This window comes from Protopterus annectens, chromosome 10.part0 (genome assembly GCF_019279795.1).
Source record: "Protopterus annectens isolate FY-2018-M chromosome 10.part0, PAN1.0, whole genome shotgun sequence".
NCBI classification, from domain to species: domain Eukaryota; kingdom Metazoa; phylum Chordata; order Ceratodontiformes; family Protopteridae; genus Protopterus; species Protopterus annectens.
In genome coordinates this window covers 1,779,261,265-1,779,284,191 of record NC_056744.1, presented here as the reverse complement: position 1 = coordinate 1,779,284,191, position 22,927 = coordinate 1,779,261,265, and the positions used below count along the sequence as shown (strand labels likewise).

Genomic DNA, 22,927 nt, shown 5'->3' with positions numbered 1-22,927 from the left:
TCTATATCTCCTTCCATAGTCCTATAAACCCTCTACCTAGCCCTCCTTCTCCACCTCCACTACTCCTAGGTTACCCCTTAATCTCCCAGGTTTCATCCTCAGTATAACTACATCTGCCTTCTCACTTACTGCCTCCTGTTCTTGCCTACTACCTTACTGATTGTCCCTCACTGCTTTACCTTACCCTACCCTACCCACAATTCCCACCCACCCCACAGGTATCCTAGACTTATACCTCACTAAACACTTTATTTTTCTCAACCTATCACAAACCTCCTCATCACTAGGCCACTCCCCTAGACTTATACCTCACTAAACACTTTCATTACCACCTAGTTCCAATTACCTCTCATTTTAACTACTCCATTACCTATCCTAACCATACTCTGTACTAACTACTTCCAGTATCTACCTCCTATTCAACCTCCAAACCCTACTTAATCACTTGGAGCATCCTCATTTATTCCACACAAGCTACTCTCATCTGATACCTACTCACCACCATGTCTCCAACACACAAAACTATTTTCACATACATGCTACTCTTAACTACTGCTATAGCCTCTCTGACCATACCTTACTCAATCACCTTCTTTGAAAATCTTACTCTACATGAACAAAACCTTCATCTCCAACAAACTTTACCTTTATCCACACCCTCAACCATAGTAACATAACCTCTACCACTAACTATATACTACCAAAATATCACAGAACAACCCATATGACATACTGCACAATCAAAAAGAATTTTAATAACTCTCTCAAGATCCTTAAATTCCTACACTATCCCCAGCATTACCTCCTCCTACACAGGGATATTCATCCAAACCCTGGTCCCAATACGAACAATAAGAATAACCATGATAATGTACCTTTACCTAAACCTTCTTCATTAACTAAAGCACCTAACTCCCTTCTGATAGCTCACCTTAATATTAGAAGTATTAACAAGAAAATACACCACCTGCATGCACTCCTGGACTTGCACTCATTTGATATTCTATGTCTTACAGAAACCTGGCTAAAACCTTCTACTCAAGACCAGGAAATTACCCCTCCTGGCTATAACATACTTAGATGTGACCGCAAAACCAAAAAAGATGGGGGTATAGCCATTATCTATAAATCTAATCTCCAAGTTACCCTCTATAATGAGCTTCCATCACTAGACACCAACTCTGAAATATTGTCTACTAAACTCCAAATTAACAACACAAAATCTATCTACCTAATTTGTATGTATCTTCCCCCTGGAAACAATATTAATACTCTTGAAAACTTACTTAATTTCCTCTCTACCGAACTACCCCAGGAAACCATTGTACTTGGTGACTTCAACATAGACTGGTTAACCTGTACTTCCCAGAACCCTACTAACCACATAAATCTCTATGGATTCTCTCAATTAATAACCACTCCGACTAGAATCCACAAACCTAACAGGAAAGAATCTACTCTTGACTGGATCCTTATTAATAACCACCCTAGCAATTATACTCCAGGAACCCTTCCTGATAATATTAGTGACCATATGCTTACTTACATTACTAGACAAAGATTTCATATCTCAACTACTCATAAACTCAAAACTTCCCGCTCAAAAAAATTCTTTAATCCTGATAGTTTCCTGAATGAATTGCAAGCATGTGACTGGTCACCACTGACCCATCTTGAACTTGATGAGGCTGTGACCTACTTCAAAACTAACTTTCTTCAAATCCTAAAGTATCACGCACCTTATCGCTCTACTAGGATAAGAACCAAATCTGCCCCATGGCTAACAAAACAAACTAAGCAAAAAATGATCCTTAGAAACAAAATATGGGCTAAATGGAGAGCTACCAAATGTCCATCTGATCACCTCCTCTTTAAACAGTTAAGAAATGCCACCAAGAAAGATACTCTTAGAGACAAAAAAAGACTTCTATCTTCACCTCCAACAAACCAGTCAACAAACTCCACAAAATTCTGGTCAGGATAAACAAACTTCTTCAACCAGGACATTCAACTACTCCTGCCCCATTAGGCTTCAACCACAATAATTCCAACCAGATCCCTGATGCCTTTAATAAATATTTTACAGAAGCCATTCAAACCCTAGCCAATTCTTTACCTCCATCTACTGCTTCACCAAATACCTCCAAAACTTCATCTCATACCTTTCATATACAACCTGTTCCTACATCTCTTATCCATAAGCTACTTAAGAAACTGAAACCTTGCACCCCATCTGCCGACCGACTCCCATCTCTATACCTACAAATTGCTGCAAATGCTATAGACTACCCCATATCTATACTTATTAACAGGACTATCTCTGAAGGCAAAATCCCTACCATATGGAAAGTATCTCACATAATCCCTGTACATAAAGGTGGATCTTCTATTGGGCTTTCTAACTTTCGCCTTACTCCCATTAGCTAAGATAATGGAAAATGTATTCACAAACAACTACTCAACCACCTACTACAAAATAACTTACTAGCCAACTGTCAACATGGCTTCAGACCATTCCACAGCACAACGACTGCCCTTCTATCCTTCACTGACTCTATAAATAAAAATCGTAACAATAACTCCTTTTCCTCTGCACTATTTATAGACCTGTCAAAAGCCTTTGATATGGTTAACCATAACTTACTTCTTGATAAACTAAATTACAATTCTCTTGATCCACAAGCATTACAATGGTTTAGGTGTTATCTTCAAAACAGGCAGCAGGCAGTGCTTTGGGACAACAACCTGTCTTCATTACTCCCAATAAATATTGGAGTCCCACAAGGCTCAATCTTAGGTCCCCTTCTTTTTTCCTTATTTATTAACGACCTACACTTGAACATACCTCAAGCCACCTGCATTCAATATGCAGATGACTCGACCTTAATCTGTACTGCTAAGAATGTAGCCTCCCTCCAGTCCCTCACCCAAACTGTTTTCCAAAATGTTGAAAAATGGTTTTTGCAACACTGCCTCCTCCTTAATCCCAAAATAACAAAACTACTACTCTTTACTCCAACTCATAAATCATCCACACCATTCTTCGCCATAACCTCTAACAATGCTACCAACATAACCCCAGATTCTACCACCCGCCTACTAGGTGTTACAATTGACAATCGTCTTAATTATGATGACCATATTAACGCCACCATAAATTCTGTTAACAAAAAACTTGGTACTCTCTATAGAATTAAACCCTTCCTTACCCCCTCAGCCAGGAAAACCATTGCCCAGACCCACCTCATCTCTACCCTTTTCTATGCCTCTGCTATATATACTAACCTATCAAAAAACAACATCACCAAACGTTCTACCTGTTACAATAGCATAGCTAGATTCATTACATGTACTCCCTTCAAAACTCACCACTGTCTTAACCTCAAACAACTAGGATGGCTAGAATTGCATAACCACATACTCTGTCAACAGTTACGTATCACTCAAACGATCCTATACCACCCCAATGATACTCCTATCCTCACTAATCTGATTTCACCTTATAAAAATCTAGCTACACTACGTTCTGCTAATAAACTCCTGGTCTCCTTGATTAAATCTAACAACAAAGCTGGCAACTCACTGTTCTCAAACACTATAGGTAAAAACTGGAATCAGCTCCCTCCTGAACTTTCTAACCTAGTTTCTACTTCTCTATTCAAAAAACATATTAAAGAACATCTTAAAACTCAGTGGCTTTGTCCTTGTGCTAACCCAGACTGAAATCTTTTCCCCTCCTACTCATACCCCTTTCCCCACACCCCAAACTTAGGCCTCCAACCTAGGCCTCTATATCTTGTTACTTTTTTTTTCTCATAGTAAGAGGATAAATTATAAATACTTTACTCTGTTGTGCAATACCTGTTTTGTTTCACTTAGTTTAACTTTTAGCATAATGTCTATCCTATAATTTTATTACTATATTATTTCTTTTAACCAATGCTACCACTGTATTGTTTTCATACATGTCTTTGTTATATATTGTTAACTTTGTTTACTGTTCATGCTGGAGCTTTTCTCCCCGGGCCTCTACTGAAAATGGACAAATATCCAGTTAGACTAGCCCGGTCAACAAATGTAAAATAAAAAAAAAATAAATAAATAAAATAAAAATTAGCACTCTTCAAGAAGAATCTTGATGATTGGATGGGATATAGGAAATTCATCCCAGGGATCACTTCTGTGGCTCTGCTTGACAAGGGCACAGGAAAATAATTTTCTTGGGTGGCAAAAGCCAGGGTACCATTTGGCTAGGTTTATATAGGCCCTAGGGCCAATAGCCTAGTACCTTCCTATGAACCTATGAACCTATATAAGTACACCTCTCACATTCTGTGCCTGCCTGTTTATGGATTAAATGGTTGTCAGTAAATATGTGGCAATTGTTACATTGTCTCATGATGCCCACATCCACCAAGCTGGCCACAGAAAACTTAGGTAATTGCATCTCCATACTGTTCAAGCCTTTGATCGGTGAGCTACAAAAGGGTGGTGTATTGGGATTAGAATCTATTAAGGGTGTTTTGTTGGTGAGGACTAAAAATGGTGCTTTATTTGGGCAGATTATGCTAAACAGTACTAAATTCTACTAACATTAATGTTTACACAACACTGAATTCTACTAAATCTGTAGGTATTGTCACTCGATGCCCACCTAGCTGCTCTAAGTTTGTCAGCATACAAGGTATTCACTCTATAATTTTGCTTTTCAGGGTACAGTTTTAATGGGCATTCTGCAGACAAAAATCGCTTTCTAGGTGTTTGCTACCATACAAGGCACTGCTAACCCACGCTAACTAATTTATAACAGCACAGAAAAAAACAGAAAACAATCCAATGAGCTCTCTGGTCAATAAAATGACCTCACTTTCAGTACTTTTGTGTATTTTCCAACTCAGACAAACCTTACAAACATCTCCTGCCACAAGATGAATAAACCCAGTCCTCCTAATGTAAAAACACAGGCGAACAGACCCACAATGCAATTCCACCACAAACCAGTTAAACAATTAGCAGTAAATTCTTTGCTGCAGGCAATTTCAAGACAGTCTTACAGCAATTGTTAACAGTGAAATGCATGCATAAAAGCAGGAAACTGCACACATAAAAGCAATATTTCCCCTACAGGTTTAGTGCTGTTATGGCTAGTTATGGTGTGTTAAAAGAAATTACTGAAGAGTTAGTGAGAAAGTGAGAGAAGGCTGCTGAGCAGTGATGATGGGGTCATAATGGAATCGATTGACTCGGGCATTGTTTTACATAAGATCAGTCCTGACTATAGGGTGGACCACCAGTGTTGCGGAGGGAGTGGGGTACAGTGCAGAAACTTAATTCACAGTCTGAAAAAAATGGCTACATCCCTGAGACAAGCAATATCAGTTTCTTATTTACATGATTTCACATTCTGTGTTGCCATCCTTTCAGAACTAGTTGACAACCTTTCTACAGAATGGGAATTTAGCTGAAAACCAGGAAAGGAAACGGCAGCTGCAAGTACGACAAGTCTTATAAGTCAGTACTATCTTTAGAGATAAAAATAATCAGTAAAAGAGTGAATGTTAGCAGTTGGTAGAGTTGAATAGTACAGGACCAGAGGCAGAGATTTGCTTGTAGGTAGACATGTCATTAAATGGCTCAGGCCAGAGAAATAAGTTTGCTTACAGATGGATATTTTCAAAAGCAAGTAAAATCAGCGCCATTTGAGAAAAAACTAAAAAGCAAAAATGTTAGTTAATTGCTGCAAAATCAGAAGTGTATAAAACATCTTGTTCATATGTTCTTACTAGGCTATTGATCTGAGAGGATCTTTACCAGCTTAGCCAATCATTCACACTGAGTTTCTAGCCTTACTGGTTTAGTACAGGCCCCCTTATTTTGCAGAAGTCTTATATAACCCTAAGTGAGATAATCCTTTTCTATTATGTGAGAACCCTTTGTATAGTAAGCATGAAGAACCATAACCCTAGAGCAGGTATTTATATGTTCCTGCCCATAAGGGACAAGGGTGCCAAACCAGGGGTGAATTTAGGGTTTCCTTACATGCATCCAGGTTGTGCTTGATTAAAGTAAGAGATGTACTTAATTTCCCATGCAGAGGAAGGCGGTTCCAGAGATGTAATATTCTCTTTGAGACGTATATATCCCTCCAGCATGCTCTATTTAAGTTGTAATAGAGAAGGGGGTCTCTAGAGTGGGTGTTTCTGCCACTGTTGGATTTACAGATCTGTGGGAGATCTGAAAGGATGGGATCAGTAGATGCTCTGTATGCGAGGCAAAGATTTTCCCTCAGCAACATGTAGGTCGCTGAGAAGAAGGATAGGGATTTGAGGTGGTCACATTAGCTTTTGTGATTCAGTGCATTGATTTTCTTGGTGAGAAAATGTGATCACTTGAGCTGAGTCAGGTGCTTGGAAATTTAAATGCAGAATGAGGCATTATATTCAATGAATGGTCTAATAAGTGACGTGTAAAGGGAATGATCACCTCCCTAGATTTAGATGCCATACCCTTGCTAATAAGTTGCACTGTAAAGGACTTCCTAACAATAATCAATAAGTGGTGGTTGAATGACAGCTCATTGTCTACACATGTTCTCACTACTGGGTCAGTTTTCAGGGGAGTGTTGTTAGTATGACAGTTGTTGGGAACATCTTGATTGCCAAAGGATACACTTATGTGCTTTTTGGCATTTAGTTTTAAGCTATGGTTTTGACACCATCTATCTGTTTCTAACAGGCTTTCCTGAAGGATCTTAGTGTAGTCTGGGGAGTTTTTGATGACAATGACTTTATAGCTGTCAGCAAACTTAATAAGTTATAAGCACTCAACAGTTGCTTTGACTTCTGTGAAATAGATTCCAAAACAGAGTAGTCTGAGGACCAAGCCCTGCAGTACTCCACTAATAACAGGTCTCTTGGAGGAGATAGATCCACCCTCCCTAATTTCTTGGGCTCTATTTGTGAGCTAGTTTGCTATCCAAGAAGTTACACATGGATTTACATTTAGCTGGATGAGTTTATTAGCTATGTCTGAACAGGGATGTGGTCAATGTCTTTGCAAGGTTCAGATTTGTGATGGACATTTTTTCCCCTCGTCCATCTCTTCAGTTGCCTTTTCAGAGAAGCCAACCAGTTTGAGTAGGCATGACCTGCCTTTGATAAAACCAAACTGGCTCATGTTGATGCTTTATAGGTTGTCTATATCTTTGTTTATTAATTCCATAATGATCTTTTCCATAGTTCTACAGATGAGGCTGGTCAGGCTTATTAGCCGATAGTTGCCGGGATTGATTGACGCCCCACTGTTGTAAGGGGGATGAATGTTGCAGTCCTCCACTCATTAGGTTGAAAGATTTTCAATTGTTTTTTTATCCCCCAGATTACATAGGCTGTTTCCAGTCCTTCTGTATTACTAGTCATGTCCAACAACTGGAAGCCATATGGCAGACTACAGATATTAACCTCTGTGTGTTGGGGTTGTATATAAATATGACACTGTCTTCTTTCTCTAGGCAACTACCCAGCTACTTACCCATTGCAAACACACACACACACACACACACACACACACACACACACACACACACACACACACACACACACACACACACACACACACACACACACACACACACACACACACACACACATGCACAAATGTACACAAAGGACTCGTTAGTTAAATATTCGTGTAACTTGTGTTAAAAAGAAAGGCATTGTTTGCCACAGATACCTGTATCACTTGGAAATATGAGTGATGCATAACTAATATCAAACAGTGAAAGTAATTTAATGAATAATGTAACACTTAAGGAAAGTCATTTGAACTTTATTTCCTGCTGACAAGACCATAGGAAGGATTAACAAATAGGCATGTGTTTAACCTATAATGACAGCACATCTTACAGGCTAATTCATACATTGATTATAGCATAGTATTAATAATTCTTGTTTTGTAAGGATACAGAAATGGACCAGATGTTCACCTCTGAGACCTTAATGAAATAATGCCCTTCCTCAAACCATAGGGGAAATCATGATTTTTAACACAGTGGGTCTACCATATAATTTAAATAAACAAGCTAACACCTGTGACTCATACGTTTCTATAGATTTTGTTTTAGTGTCAGCAATGGAAAAAAATAATCCTTTGGAAAGGAACATCTGATTAAGAATGGTATAACTACATTAAAATATTGGCTCAAGAAACATTATACCATATTTTCAGAAAGGAATGTAGGAGCATAGCGTACCTAATGTAAACAATGTTAACTATAACAAAGGCAAAGAAGGACAGAAGTCATACCTGAGTTGTTTACTTTCTGTCAGAGATGGAATCCGTGTACTTTAGTTAAAAACATTTTACATATTCAGCCTCATGGATGCATAAATGTCAGGCAAGGCAAATATATCTGTGCAAAATATACTAGAAGCTGTTTCCTTTTGAAAACTGTGCTTCAATACAGACAGTAAAAGTGCCTATGAAGAGCCTGTTGTTACAGACTTTGTGTAAATGGTTAAGCTTGGAGTTACTGTAGTGAATGACTTCAGAGCAGAATGGTGTGTTAAAATGACAGGCTGGGTGAAATTATAGAACATGAACTAGGATAGAAAAGCAGATCAATGCTTTAGTGCTGGAATGGGGGAACAGTCTTAAGTTATATCCTGAGCTGTGTTCTATGTAGCATATTTGGAGAAGGACAGACACGGCAAGGACAGTAAAGTGATGAGGCAGCAAAAGGCAGGGTGAGGGGGGCATGATACGTTTCCATAAGATCTTGTCAAGAAAATGATTTTCTGAACAGGAAGGATGAGAAGAGGCAGGACGGGAAACAAATTCTAGTGACTATCTACTCCCTGGATCTGCAGATGTTTTTCACAGAGAGGGCTGCAAACTCACTAAATGGGTCATGGAGAGGGTAACCATGGAGACGTTCAGTAGGGCATAGGGTGTATGTAGAAAGGCGAAGCAGAAAATATGTATGGCAGGGAGGCATCAAGCTGAATGTAACTGAAAGGTCAGTCTAGGTAGGTCTGTCTCCTGTCATCAAACAAATGCAGTGTAATGTGATGCAAAATACTGTGTTAGAATAAGCACGAGGAGATAGCAGGAATATATAAATATATTCACAACACTGTGCAGAGAATAGTTTGCATGAAATGATACAAGGCAGGAGTAGTAGAAAACAGAGGCCTGGCACAGTCATCCCTCAGGGTTATAAATGGAGTTAGATCGTCAGTGGAAAAGCTGTATCATACCTCTCAAGCTCTTAGTTCAAGAAATCTGGACAAACCATAAAATAATGGGGCTGGGTCAAAGGCCCAAAAATAGGGACAGATTTTCAGTATTGTTCTTATAAACATAGAAAGTTGCTAGAATTACAGGATTTGTGTTACATTTTTGGCAGGACATGAAGTCTGAAACTCAAATGTATCTCAATATTTAGTGACTTCAACACTCAGCAATTTACCAGAGAACCACATGTTTTATGAGGAACTGACCAAAAGTATAAAGCACAAATTTGGACATTCTGTGAAAATCAGTACTGACATTGTGCCAGGTGTAGGTAATATGAGTCATTATCTTAGAATTCCATAACCTTCTACTAGGCTAGGGGGACATGAAGCCATTCTGTACCATAGCCATGCCTATCAACCTGTTAGTGCATGAATTCTAGATAAAGCCAAAAATAATGGGGGGGGGGCAAAATCCCAAAAAATAGGGACAGATTGCTCTTACTAAACTTAGAAAGTTGTTACAATAACAGGTTTTGTGTGGGCATGAATTACATGATCTAAAGGATGCAAAGTGTGAAACTCAAATGCATACCATTATTTAGCGAATTCAATCCTCACTGATTTAAACAGAAAACCACAAATTTTATGAGGAACATACCAAAAGTATGAGGAAAAAATGTAGACATTCTGCAAAAATCTGGACAGCTGAGATGTACAACTCCACACATATGACATCATCTTCTAATTCAGATAGTGAAAGAAGACAGTTGTGGCTTTCAGACAAACAGAAACATATAGTTGAAAGTTGAAGGCATTTGGGGGGTGGCATTTAACAGAGTCAGCAAGTCATGCAAGAAGACTCACAGAAAGTAAACTGAGTGGGCTGTGAGAGCTTGCCCAATAACAAAGACAACAAGTACCTCTTGTAGTTTAGGGGACCATAATAGCAAACTTAGGAAAGGCAAGATTGTTTTAGTGAGCTTGAGGGATATTTATTAAGTCTGAGGCTATGATATCTTATAGTTTTCTCACAGCTCTGAAGTACAGCAGTGCCGGAGTTGGCAAAAAAGTGTTAAGATGCAGCCCGTACATCTTGTGGGAGTGCAGGAAGGCTGATGTAAAGGTAGAGCAACAAATTTACAAAGTCATTTTTTTCACAAGATGGAAATGCACTTCATTTCTTGGGAAGCTGTCAATTTTTTGACAGATAATTCTGCAAATGTCAAGACATTGAGTCGATATGAATGAAAACTACTTCCAGTTCTCAAAGCTATTGCCCTTTTCCTTACTGTTATAGTAGTGTTAGGGTACATATGTTGGGGGGGTGAGGGGGTGTCTTTCCACTTGATGGTGCAGAAAAACTTGCCCCTCCAAAAAACTGATTTGTCAATTTCTAAAGGTGGTATTCAACAATTTAGAGCTGATAAATTGATCACCAGCAGAATTTCTGTCGATGAGTTGACATGAATCCTATTTTGCATAGTCTAAGGGCTTTCAATATCACATGTCTTAACTACAAAACAAAGCAAAAAATGTAATATTTTAGTAAAATAATTCCTCAGATGCCACTTTTTTTTTTAAAACAAGTTTATTGTTTTTAACATACAAAATAAATATCATAACAATTTTATACAAGCAATTAAAATGTAAATAGTTATAACATTTAATAAAACAACCAAAATATTTAAAGAAGACACAACAAACAAATCAAATCAAAATCAATTGACTGCTCAGATGCCACTTTTGAAATGACCTTATACAGAGAATCCACTATATACTGTGAATGACTTATTTTGTGCAGTTGTTTCTGTCTTTCCGAATTCTCTAACTTGTATGCTAAAACACATTACACTTTTTCTAGCATACAGCTTAAACAATTTACCTAAACAAACTCTTGGAAATAAGAAGGTCCATATATGTCTAAAATGCATGATGTTGCACCACAAATATTGTTTCCTTTGTGGAAATATTAGTTGTCAGATATTGCTTCCGTTTGTAGTCACAAGATCAGGGTGGTTTAAGCTTAACTTTCAAAAGGCCAATGTTTGGCTCAGTGACTGGAGAGACAGCCTTCAGCAATTGCAATTCTGCCTAACTCAAAACAGCTGTTTGTAAAAAAAAAATGAATAAACCAAGTTGAAACTTCGCAGTGTGTAAAGTGTGAAGTTCACTCCTTGAAATAAGTTATGCACCTAGTTCACTAACAAAAATCAAACTTTAAAATACATACTACAAAAAATAAAATAAAATAATAGGCAATCCCCAGCTGAGCTAAGAATGGAGTGGACTACCTACTATTTTATTTTATTTTATTTTATTTATTTATTTTTTGTAGTACGTAGTTTAAAGTTCAAATTTTATTAGTGAACTAGGTGCATAACATATTTCAAGGAGTGAACTTCACACCCTCCACACTACGAAGTTTCTGCTTGGTTTGTTTTTTCACCCAGTATAGGTTGCATACTGGGTTTTCTGAGACTTTGGGGGATACCACAGATTTTTTTAAAAAAAATAAATAAATAAAACACCTAGCAAATTATGAGAGCACAGGGTCACAGTACTCTAAGGCATGCTGCCTAGCATTTCTACTGATGTGGAGGCAATACAAAATATTATTAGACAACATTCCCTATTATAACATTGAGTAGGGACATAGATAACAGACTTGGTTTAAAACCCCAATTTCTTTTTAAATCTTGTTTTAATCTGAAACACCTTTTGGAATCAAAGGATCTCATGACTGGAACACAAAAACCTTAGTGTACTTGGCATGTTAAGTGCTGGGCATGAAAGCAAGGCACGTTTATTGATACAGTCACTTTTGTGTCTGTAAGAGATAACCCTTATGATACTGCAAAAGTCAATACAATTGCACCAACAAGGGAGTGATATATGTACCAACTTGTTTATCATGTTCTGCGTTTTATATAGGAAAAACAGAGCAAGATCTCAAAGTAAGAAATTATCAGTATATGTGTGATCTGATCTTAATAAGTTTGTCTTTTTTTATACTGGAAAAAGTTAAGTGTAACTGAAGAGGTAGGGATTGGACAAATCTTTTACTGAAGAGGATGTTGTTTTGGCAAATTACTTTGAATGTTGATTAAAATTCAGGTGTTAATGACATTATCTCTATAGCCTGTATGTTGAAATATAAGCAAATGAATATTAAGTACTTTCATTTGCATAACACATCATGTTTCTGAATATTAAACAGTTAACATTTACATAAAACATGTGACTGAATATTAAGTAGTGATATTTAGATGACATATGTGACTGCTCACTGTTTAAGGAATTATTTCTTAAACAGTGAGCAGTCACATGATATGTCATCATGTGACTGGATATTAAGTAGTGGTATTTAGATGACATATCATGTGACTGCTCACTATTTAAGGAATTATTTCTTGCTGCATTTATTCATTCATTCTGAAGAAGTCTGTATTCTGAATAGATGAAAGCGTTCAGTCCTGTTAATTATAGGCTACTTACTGCATTAGTCAAAATCTGCTTGGTGTTTTATTTGTCTGCTGGTTGATATTTTTTTGAACTACATGCTGGTTTATAAACCACCTCCTTTTAAATATTAAAATTATGATGAGCCATGGGAAATTCAGGTTAAAGCTGTTGATCCATTAAGCCAGTTAAAACAAATATATTCAGATTAGAGATAATGGATGGGTCATTCAGTTTTGTGCTTATTGGGTTAATCTATAACAATAAATAAATGCCTAGGATGCTTTAGAATGAATGTGTATCAGTCCCTGCAAATAAGTGTTAATGGATGCATCTACTCCTGGAAACACTCAAGATTTTCAAACAGGGAGGGGCGTGGCCATTACTCAGAGAAAGCCGAGTTAGTTTGACAATTACGGCTTAATGCCCACTACTGGCCAGGTTTAAATGAAGCAGAGAGTATTAAATGTCTTCTCAAGTTAAAAGCTATAAGTAGATAAATTATATACACTAGTCAATGTTATTTTATTGTTTTATTGTGTTTATGTTTTAAAAGTAATTTATTATTTTAAACTCATATTTGTAGGCACTTTAGGGGTATATTCATTTTTGTTGTTCCAACTGGCTGTTTATGAAGGTGTTTTTAAACTGATAAGCCCGATTGGATGAAGGGGGTTTTAAGTATCTTAAGTAAAATGGTGATTTTATCTGATGAAGTTCCTTGTAAATTATTAACGGGATGAAAACGCTTATCTGTGTTACTGTATTCTTACAGCATTTTATTGCTGTTATAGTTGTTTCAAACAAATTTTTAGACTTTGTTTGAAGACTTCTGGTCGGCTTTTTTGGGACATACTCGTTCTGGTTTTTGCTTCGCTTTGATATTAAAAAGCATACAGATATTTGGCCAGTTGTACTTATTTTTCATGGGCCTTTGTCCAGATTTTTTATGATTCCAGGTTGACAGGTATGTCACCTATACTCAGCTGGAAGGTACAGCAAATCTGCTGGCCGACAAATTCAGCTCAATTTTTACCTTCTTATAACCTCCAGTTCTCCCCCAAGGAAAACCCCTCCAGCACTCCACCACCAAATATCACCAAAAAACGAGCTGCCAATTCACTTCGCAGCTTCAGTGGAGCCTGACGATATACTAGGTTGCATCTTAAACAGCTTAAATCAGTACTTATCAGGCTCTTTCGGATTTCTACTTAACCACAGCATCTGGACTGGCTTTGTCCCGATAGGATGGAGGACAGCAACAGTCATCTCTCTACATAAAGGGGGCCATCTATTAAGGTGGGGAATTACAAACCCATAAGTTTGACTAGTCTTATATGTAAGGCCATGAAAAGAATAATGACATGGGAAACCTCCAAACACTGGACCCAACCCAATTCGGCTTTGTCAAGGGTTGATCATGTCTACTTAATCTGGTAGATTTATTTCAGAAAGTCAATAAGGCAATGGATGAGGGTAAAACAATACATACCACCTATCTCAACCTGGCCAAGGCATTTGACACAATTCCTCCTCAGATGGATAGCCAATTGGCTCATGGACAGGACACATGTTGTTAAAGTGGGTGAATCCAAATCCAGCAAGAGACCAGTTACTAGTGGCATGCATAGGGCTCATTACTGGGACCATTCCTGTTTGGAATATACTTCTCTATAGTCAAGGCTAATGTAGAAGGCATCTGGATGACAAAGTCTGCTGACAGCTGCAAGGTGGGGTCAATCACTGAATTCTCCAATAATATAGATATCCTTCAGGAGGGTCTAGATCAGACAAAATGATTGGTGTCAGAATCATGGTCTAAAACAAAATGTGATTAAAAATGCATTATCATACCCTTTGATAAGTCAAATACTCCTGTAAATTAAATCAATAGCACACCCCTAATACTAGGCCCAGGGGTTAAGTATCTAGGCACACAGATAGATTGTAGCCTGAACTTTGACCATCATGTGTCCATACTGATGAGGAATTCATTCTATGTGGCACAATGTATAAGTAAAGGAACATCATCCCAGGAAATTACAGTCCCACTGCACTCAGCCCTCTTTAGACCAGTAATCAAGTAGTGTGCCATTTGGCATGTACTTGACTGGGCACTTACAGCAGCTGGAGTGATTGGAGAGGTTCCTCACAAAGAAAATACAGGGTGCAAACAACATGCATCTCAAACTTAGGTGTATACAATGTGCAACCCTTAAAAACTAGTAAACAAGATATAGGGTTCATGTTGCCCCAGGGAACACAAAAGGTTAACCAGTTCCTTTAATAGGTGCTCATAAACATAAGCTGAATCACCACTGAACCAAATGTTTATTGAAAATATGGACAAAAATTGTTGATTGCTTTCGTCCCATCTACTAAGGTCTTCTTCAGAACAAAATAAAACCAAAGAATAGTGGTTTAAATATACTCGACCACATCCAATTAATTAATCAAATAATTGAACAATTAATTATGCCTTACAACCTCTTTACATTGTTAAATCTTAAATCATAAATTATACAAACTTGTCTGAACCACAGATTTTTACATACATACAAAAAAATAAAAATCATATCAATTAAATAATAAAAAAAAAAACAGTTACATTTTAGAAATGTAAAAAGTTCAGAATGTAGTATGCATAAAAAGGCTCAGTTTTCAGGACTGTTCTCTTTTTTAATGTCATAAAGATGTTCATGTATTCCCTTTCCCAGTTTCCTTTCAGCTTTGCTAACATAAAATGAATGACATTGCTTATAAATCGCCATGTAAACCAATCCCTAATTTCGCATTTGCCTTTCTCAAACCTAAATTTAGTACAACGATGATCATTCAATGTAATAGTTCCTCTATCAAAAATGTAGTTACAAAAACTACACCTTCCACATTTTATACTCCCAGTTAAAATATCTACCTTATTATTCTTTAATATTATTTTAATATTTCTATCAAACTTATAAACAAATTGTAGAGTTTCTCCAACAGTTCAAAAAATGTCATCATCAGCCTTAAGAATAGACCGGGTCTGTATCACTAAATCGAAAAGACCGGTAATCAAATGGCATTTACATCAAAAATGCCATTCATCGAGGTGTTCCTTGTGAGATGGCGGTACAGTGAAGATCGGAAAATTTGCCCTTTTCTCACTGTAGTGTGATCTCAGAGTTTGGTATATATAATTAGCGGGGGCACAGCCCCCCACAAAAGCAACTTCGATAAACATCATTTTTGATGTAAATGCCATTCGATTACCGGTCTTTTTGATTTTGTGATATAGACCTGAATAGACCAATTGTTTCTAACATGAACAACACACTATGTAAACACTCCTTGGTTTGTGAAGGCTTTACTAAGTTTGCATTCAGTGTTCTTGAAAAAATGCATCTTAATATAAGATGGGACAGTGGAAGAATAGAATAGAATATCGAGAACTGGTTTGGCGAATTCAGAGTGATGCTTTTATATTACCCTGTTTGAGTGAACATATTTCTATTCATTCTGCCTGAAAATGACAGCTTCTAAATTATGATGCCTTTTAAGAGTTATTACATTCTGTACCTTATGTATTTCTCATACTTGACTGTTTTTTTATTTAATTCATGCATTTTTATTTTTTTATTTATTTATGTATTTATTTATTTATTTTTGTATATATGTACAAATCTGTGGTTAGGAAAAGTTTGTATAGTTTATGATTTAAGGCTTAACAAGGTAAATTGGTTTTAATGGGAACGTTTTTTTAAAGGGGTTTTAAGGCATAATTAATTGTTTAATTATTGGATGTGGTCAGATATTTTTAAACAACTAGTCTTTGGTTTTATTTTGCTCTGAAGAAATCCCTAGTAGATGGGATGAAAGCAGTCAACCATTTTTGACTGTATTTTCAATAAACATTTGATTCAGTGGTGATTTGGCTTGTGTTTATAAGTATTTATTAAAGACACTGCTTAATCATTTCTGTTCCCTGGGATAACGTGAACCCTATATCTTGTTTACTTTAAACAACATGTCCTATGCGGATAGACTAAAAGCTTTATTTCTTGACTCTGTCTCCTACCGATTATTAAAGGGTGACCAATGCCTGACCTACAAGACACTCACAAATCCAGCACTGACAGAGCTGCTACACATCCGCAAGTCAAATAGCATGAGGGTCACCCAATACAGGGGTTCTAACCTTAGTCAGCGACTCAAAACAAAACATGCTGGAGAGGCAGATATGTGTCTCAGAGATTGCACCTTCTTTGGAATAAACTTCCTATTCACATTAAACAGATCCCTTCCCTGGCTCTCTTTAAATGCAATTTGGATCAATAGATAGGGAATCGCAAATTCACACCTGGAATAGTGCCTATGTCCCTTATGGACAGGGAAAATCTGTAAGATACTCAATGCAGAGGCACAAATCCATGTCATCCTCTTGGCCCTAGAGGCCATATATTGGGTAACATCAGGTCATATTGACTAGACTTGCGAGGACTCTTAAGCTGTTAGCCTAGTAATCTCCTATGAACATATGGACCTATGTAATGGCCATGATGTTGTTTATAGAAAGCTATACACTATCCAATGAACTTTATTTACAATTTACTGATGCAATCCTATTGTTAATTGAAACCATTGCTGTTATACCATGCTTATGTCTCAATGATATAGTATTGTTACTGTCTGAAGGCCTTTGGGCAATGATCGTGCTTGAAAAGGGTCTTCAGACCAATCCCCTTACTCAATTAACACATGTAAAAATAAACAAATAAAATAATTTTTTTGTTTGTGCTCTACCCAGACAATGCACACAATTCACACATATAGCAGACTTCAGACCTATTACCTACAAATTGACTTTGGAGAGGGTCACTTGGATGGTAGATACATCCATGGATACAATGCATGCTGGGAGAAGACTACATATACTATAGTGTTTGTTATATGTTGCAGGTACTGCCAGATATGCCCTAGAGTCCTGCTACTCAGTCATCAGATTGTGTAAGAAATGTGCTATAATACAGCCCATGCTGAAACCCAAAACGCAGTGGATTTACTAATGGGATACTTCTGATATTTAGATACATCTAGAGGGGTACTACGAGGTGCAACTGGAGTGGGATGAAGGGGATGGCTGCCCTGGGTGGAGGCTGTTGGGGGTCACAATTGTTGGTACTGCACCCCCATGTCTCCCCGCTGCGGTGGATAGTGTGCATGATACTGTGTCCGCTGGGACACAGATGGAGCCCATGTTGGGAATGCCAGGTATAGGATGTTAGCCATGCTCTGGGGAGGCTTTGTGCTCAGTCAGTACCACTACAGGGGTGTTAGAAAAATATGTATTAATGTGTGTATTAGTAATATGCTTAGTGCATTCAGAGCCTAAAAGAGTTAACACATTTATTCTATTTCATACTGCATAAATCTGTACAAACTGCAGTTGTTTTCTGACCTTGTATTGTCAGCTAAATCTTGCTTGTGCTTTGGAAATTTACTGGGAAGCAGATGATTTCTGCTTGCATTAGGAAAATAATGACTAGAACAATACTGCTTATATGAAACTCAGACAAGAAGTTCCGCTGTGCCATGAGAACATACACAGCTGTAGAAGTAACAGATAATTAGGACAAAGCCTGCTTGAGAATATGAACTGTAATCAGCATTTGCTTGTATCTGTATTAGAAAAGTACCTTGAAAAGTAACAATGTACAATAGACGCTTGTAAACGGATTAATAGTCACCAAGGCCAGGCTGTTTTTCTGAAAAGTTTCTCACAAATCTAGTCATGTCAGCAGAAAATCTGAAGTAACACCTGCTGTAGTACAATGCTTAAAGTTGTGTTTGATTACGTCAGCTTAGAAGGCCATGTATTGTAAAACAGTATAAGAATGAACATACTTCCTGTTAGTAGTTAGACAAATCCTTGTATTTGCATGTTTTTGTCTCCTTGCTGCAAGTAAATTAAAGTGCCTTAACTGAACCTTATGTGTATTGGTCTTTGAAGTTTTTTCCTTTGAAAAGGGGCATCTGTAATTTTAAAAGGGGAGTAACCCTCTCTGTTGTGTTGCATACAGTGCCACCATGTCATTAAATGCACAAACACATATGCCTTCATATCCCCATTTGGCATGCATACTGGTACACATGAAAGCAGTGAGACACAATACATTTGTAAGACATGCTTGCAGACCAGCTGGAACACAGTAATGCCCTCTCCTTAGTCATATGTACTATCGTGTACTGTAATGGACCTCATTAACCTGATGTTTCACCTACTGACACATGGATGGTTGATGTCAGGTCTGCTTCCACATCTGAACCCTCAGAAATATGAAGGATATATCCCCTGCCCAGTGAGTGACACAAAATGCACTTTGATCCCTGTCAGTTACTTCTGTGCTAGTGGTTCATCCCATGTGGTGGACATGTCTGCTTCAATGTCCCATACCTTTTTCTTTGCATGATTTATCAGATCAGTTGCCCTCCACTGTATCTGTAGTAAGGATCTGTTATGGTGACCCATGGTATTTAAATCTGGTAACAGTCCCTGCCAAATCTGGTATTGGTACTGCTTATCTGCAGAATCTTTGCCCAGGATGTGTCCATCATGTGTGAAATGACCCAGCAATAGCAGTCCAGTCTCAGGGCTAGTAAACTTCCAGTGTCTCTCTCAGGTGGCCATGCCACGACTTGTATACTTATGAATAAAAAGTATCCTTCGGTTGTTGCATATGCTACACTCTGACATGCATGTGATTAGTACCAGAGCCTAAAATCTGCAGCACCTCCTGTGCTATAGGGTATGTTATCTTGCCAGTATCTTATGTTCAGGTCTTACATACCCCACACACAGCCAGACACCAGTGTGCCACGTAAGTCTGATGGAATGCCAACTGCACATATAATAATGTGTGTGCCTCACTGTCTCTGACAGCCACCACAGGGTATTAGTTCTGGATTAGGAACTTTACAAAGCAGGACTCCTTTTTTAACTCTGTAATGCTAGAATTGGCTGCACCTGTGAGAGGTAGAAGCAGGATTCCTGTAGGGTAAGCCAGGGAAAGTAGGATTTTCTTATTTCTCATGCACAGGAACCTTAATGAATGTTTTCTGGATCACTATATTAGCCCTTAGAGGAAGTTTGCTGCTTGATATGAGCTGGCACAGGTGTTGAGTGATTCCAGTGACATCACTCGTTGCTGTAATGATCTGTTATGGTGACACAATGATCTGTTCCAATAGTGGGAGGCAGAACTTCAGGAGTCTGAGCAAGAGATCAGCTGCAATCATTTATGTTTGGTTAGTACCTTTGCCTTGCACTGTGTAACTGTTGTACAAACATGCTTAATAGTATGTGTTTTGTTTTGAACCTTCTGAGGATTATCACCTTAAAATGGTTGGAGCCTGTAGAAGGCTGAAGCAGCATTTGTATCCATTCTGTGAAGTCATATGTGTGTGTGTGTGTGTGTGTGTGTGTGTGTGTGTGTGTGTGTGTGTGTGTGTGTGTGTGTGTGTGTGTGCATGCGCGTGTGTGTGTATGTGTGTGTGTGTGTGTATGTGTGTGTGTGTGTGTGTGTGTGTGTGTGCGTGTGTGTGTGTGTGTGTGTGTTTTACAGTGTGATCACTTTCCCCAATCCGTCACCCTTCAGCAGAGCCAATTGAGGAAGAGCAGGAGTAATAGCTACACTCATCTCAGTCTGTGCCGGTCATTACATCTGAAGAAGGGTCACTAGTGCCTAACACATCTGAATTTCAGGTGAGAGACAATGCTCCTACTGCTAGAGATGATCTGGAGGAGTTACTGCTGCTCTCTGTGATTATCTTGGGGGGGGGGGGTTGCTCGTCTCCTGAAGACAGACTAGAGGAGTCTCCAGAACTAATGTAGTGTGAAGTGCATGTCCTGTCTCTGCTGAGGTGTACCAGCAGCTGGATACCTGCATTGGCAGTATAGAATACCTCCTGGTATGATGAGAAGAGCTGTGCATCTAGCAGACCCCAAATGTCAGGCCTATGGCCTGAGAGAGGGGAACATGTCCTGATTTTAAAAAAAATCAATTTTCATTGGCAAATTTGGACATCATTATCACAAATCTGAACATTTTACTACAGTATACGCAGCAGATCTTACTTATACAACACCTTACCTACCTCTTCCTCACCCATCCGCAGCTCCTTACCCTCATCACCCATCCCCAGGACCTTATTCCCCTCATCCTCACCTATCCCCAGCATCTTATCATATTCTTCTTCATGAATACCCAGCACCTCACCCTAATCATCTTTATCCATCCCCAGCACCTTACCCTACTCATCTTCATCCGTCCCCTGCACCTTACCCTACTCATCTTCATTCATCCCTTGCACCTTCCCATACTCATCTTCATCCTTCCCCAGACCTTTATCCTCCTCATTCTTACCCATCCCCAGTACCGTATCCTATTCTTCCTAACCCATACCCAGCACCTTCCTTACTCATCCTCACCCATCCTCAGCACCTTCCCCTCTTCATCTTCACCCATCCCCAGCACTGTCCCCTCTTCATCCTCAGCCACCCCCAGCACCTTCCCCTCTTCATCCTCACCCATCCCCAACTCCTTACCCTACTCGGTACTTTTCCATCAAACCCCTGTCACTTGGTGCTGCTGTGTTTTGGTGGCATTTTGGTAGCGGGTTTTACTTAGACTGTTTACTTGGAAGAAGAAACGGTGTCTATGTGGGTGGATTTATCAACATCGATTACAATACAGAGTACAACAAGGCATACTCCTCTACTTGCAAGACTGAGCATGACCTTCTTCCTACTCAACCAGTGTCATTCTCATTCAACAGGCAGCTGCATGGTCCCAAGTAACTCCAAACTTCTCAACTGTCTTGTTTTTGGAAGAATGTCCACATTTTTATCTCATATGTATGAGAATACTGTCTGTGTAATCCCCCTTCCGATTATATATACTGTTTTAGTCTTACTTAACAACAGGGGAACCCTAATGTCTCCTCCTCCTTCATAGCCACCAGTGCCCCGTCAGCAGCGTGAACTGATAGCAGTAGGGGTTTAACGGAGAAATCCACCCATGCAAGACTATGTCTCTTCTTACAAGTGAATGGTCGAAGTGATATCTGGTACTGAAATATGGGCAAAACACAGCATGGTTTCAGATTTCATACCTTTCAGAAAATCATTGTTAATGCAAAAGCTGCCATTCTATCAACTGTTTAAGTTTGTAACAGCAACATTTTTAAAATTGTCCCTATTTTGGGGGCATTTGTCTCTGTAGTGGTAGGGGTTTAACGCAGATCATCATGCCTCCCACTTTGAGGATTTACTTGGTGGGAAACAAGTACTTGTGCTCTTAAGAGTAGCTCTTACTCCTCTATTTACAGCAGTGTGACGTGGTAGGGGTTTAACAGAAAAGTATCCCCTACTCATCTTCCTCCATCCCCAGAACCTTATCAACTCATTTTCATCCATCCCGAGCACCTTATCTTCTTCATCCTCTCCCATCCCTAGCACCTTACCCACATCTTCCTCACCTATCACTAGCAACTTATCCTCCTCATCTCACCCATCCCCAACACCTTCCCTACTCATCTTCGCCCATCCACAGCACTTTATCCTCCTCATTTTCACCCATCCTCAGCACTTTACCTTACTCATCTTCATCCATCCTGAGCATCTTATCCTCCTCATCCTCACCAGTCCCTAGCCCCTTATCTTCCTCATCTTCACCCATCTCTAGCACCTTATCCTTCTCATCCTCACCCATCCCCAGCACCATATCCTATTCTTCCTCACCTATTCCCATCACCTTACCCTACTCATCCTCATCCATCCCCAGCACCTTATTCTCCTCATCCTTACCCATCCACAGCAATTTACCCTCCTCATCCTCACCCATCCCCAGCACCTTCTCCTACTCATCTTCATCCATCCTCAGCATCTTACCCTACTCATCTTCATCCTTCCCCAAAACCTTATCATCCTCATCCTCACCCATCCACAGCAACTTACCCTACTCATCTTCATCCTTTCCCAGAACCTTATCATCCTCATCCTCACCCATCCACAGCAACTTATCTTCCTCATCCTCACCCATCCCCCGCACCTTATCCTCATCATCCTCACCAGTCCCCAGCCTCTTATCTTCCTCATCCTCACCAATCCCCAGCCCCTTATCTTCCTCATCTTCACTCATCTCCATCAACTTATCCTCCTCATCCTCACCAATCCCCAGCACCTTACCCTC

General features: G+C 38.9%; 1 protein-coding gene across 1 annotated transcript in view; it reads right to left on the bottom strand.

Annotated features, from left to right (window-relative positions):
* Positions 1-22,459, bottom strand: part of LOC122814492 (extracellular calcium-sensing receptor-like) — a 210,570-nt gene extending 188,111 nt beyond the window's left edge. Inside the window, exon 1 of the mRNA XM_044087067.1 lies at positions 22,335-22,459. Within this exon, the coding sequence (XP_043943002.1) occupies positions 22,335-22,459 (125 nt within the window). The remainder of the gene's footprint in view (positions 1-22,334) is intronic.
* Between the last annotated feature and the right edge of the window lie 468 nt (positions 22,460-22,927).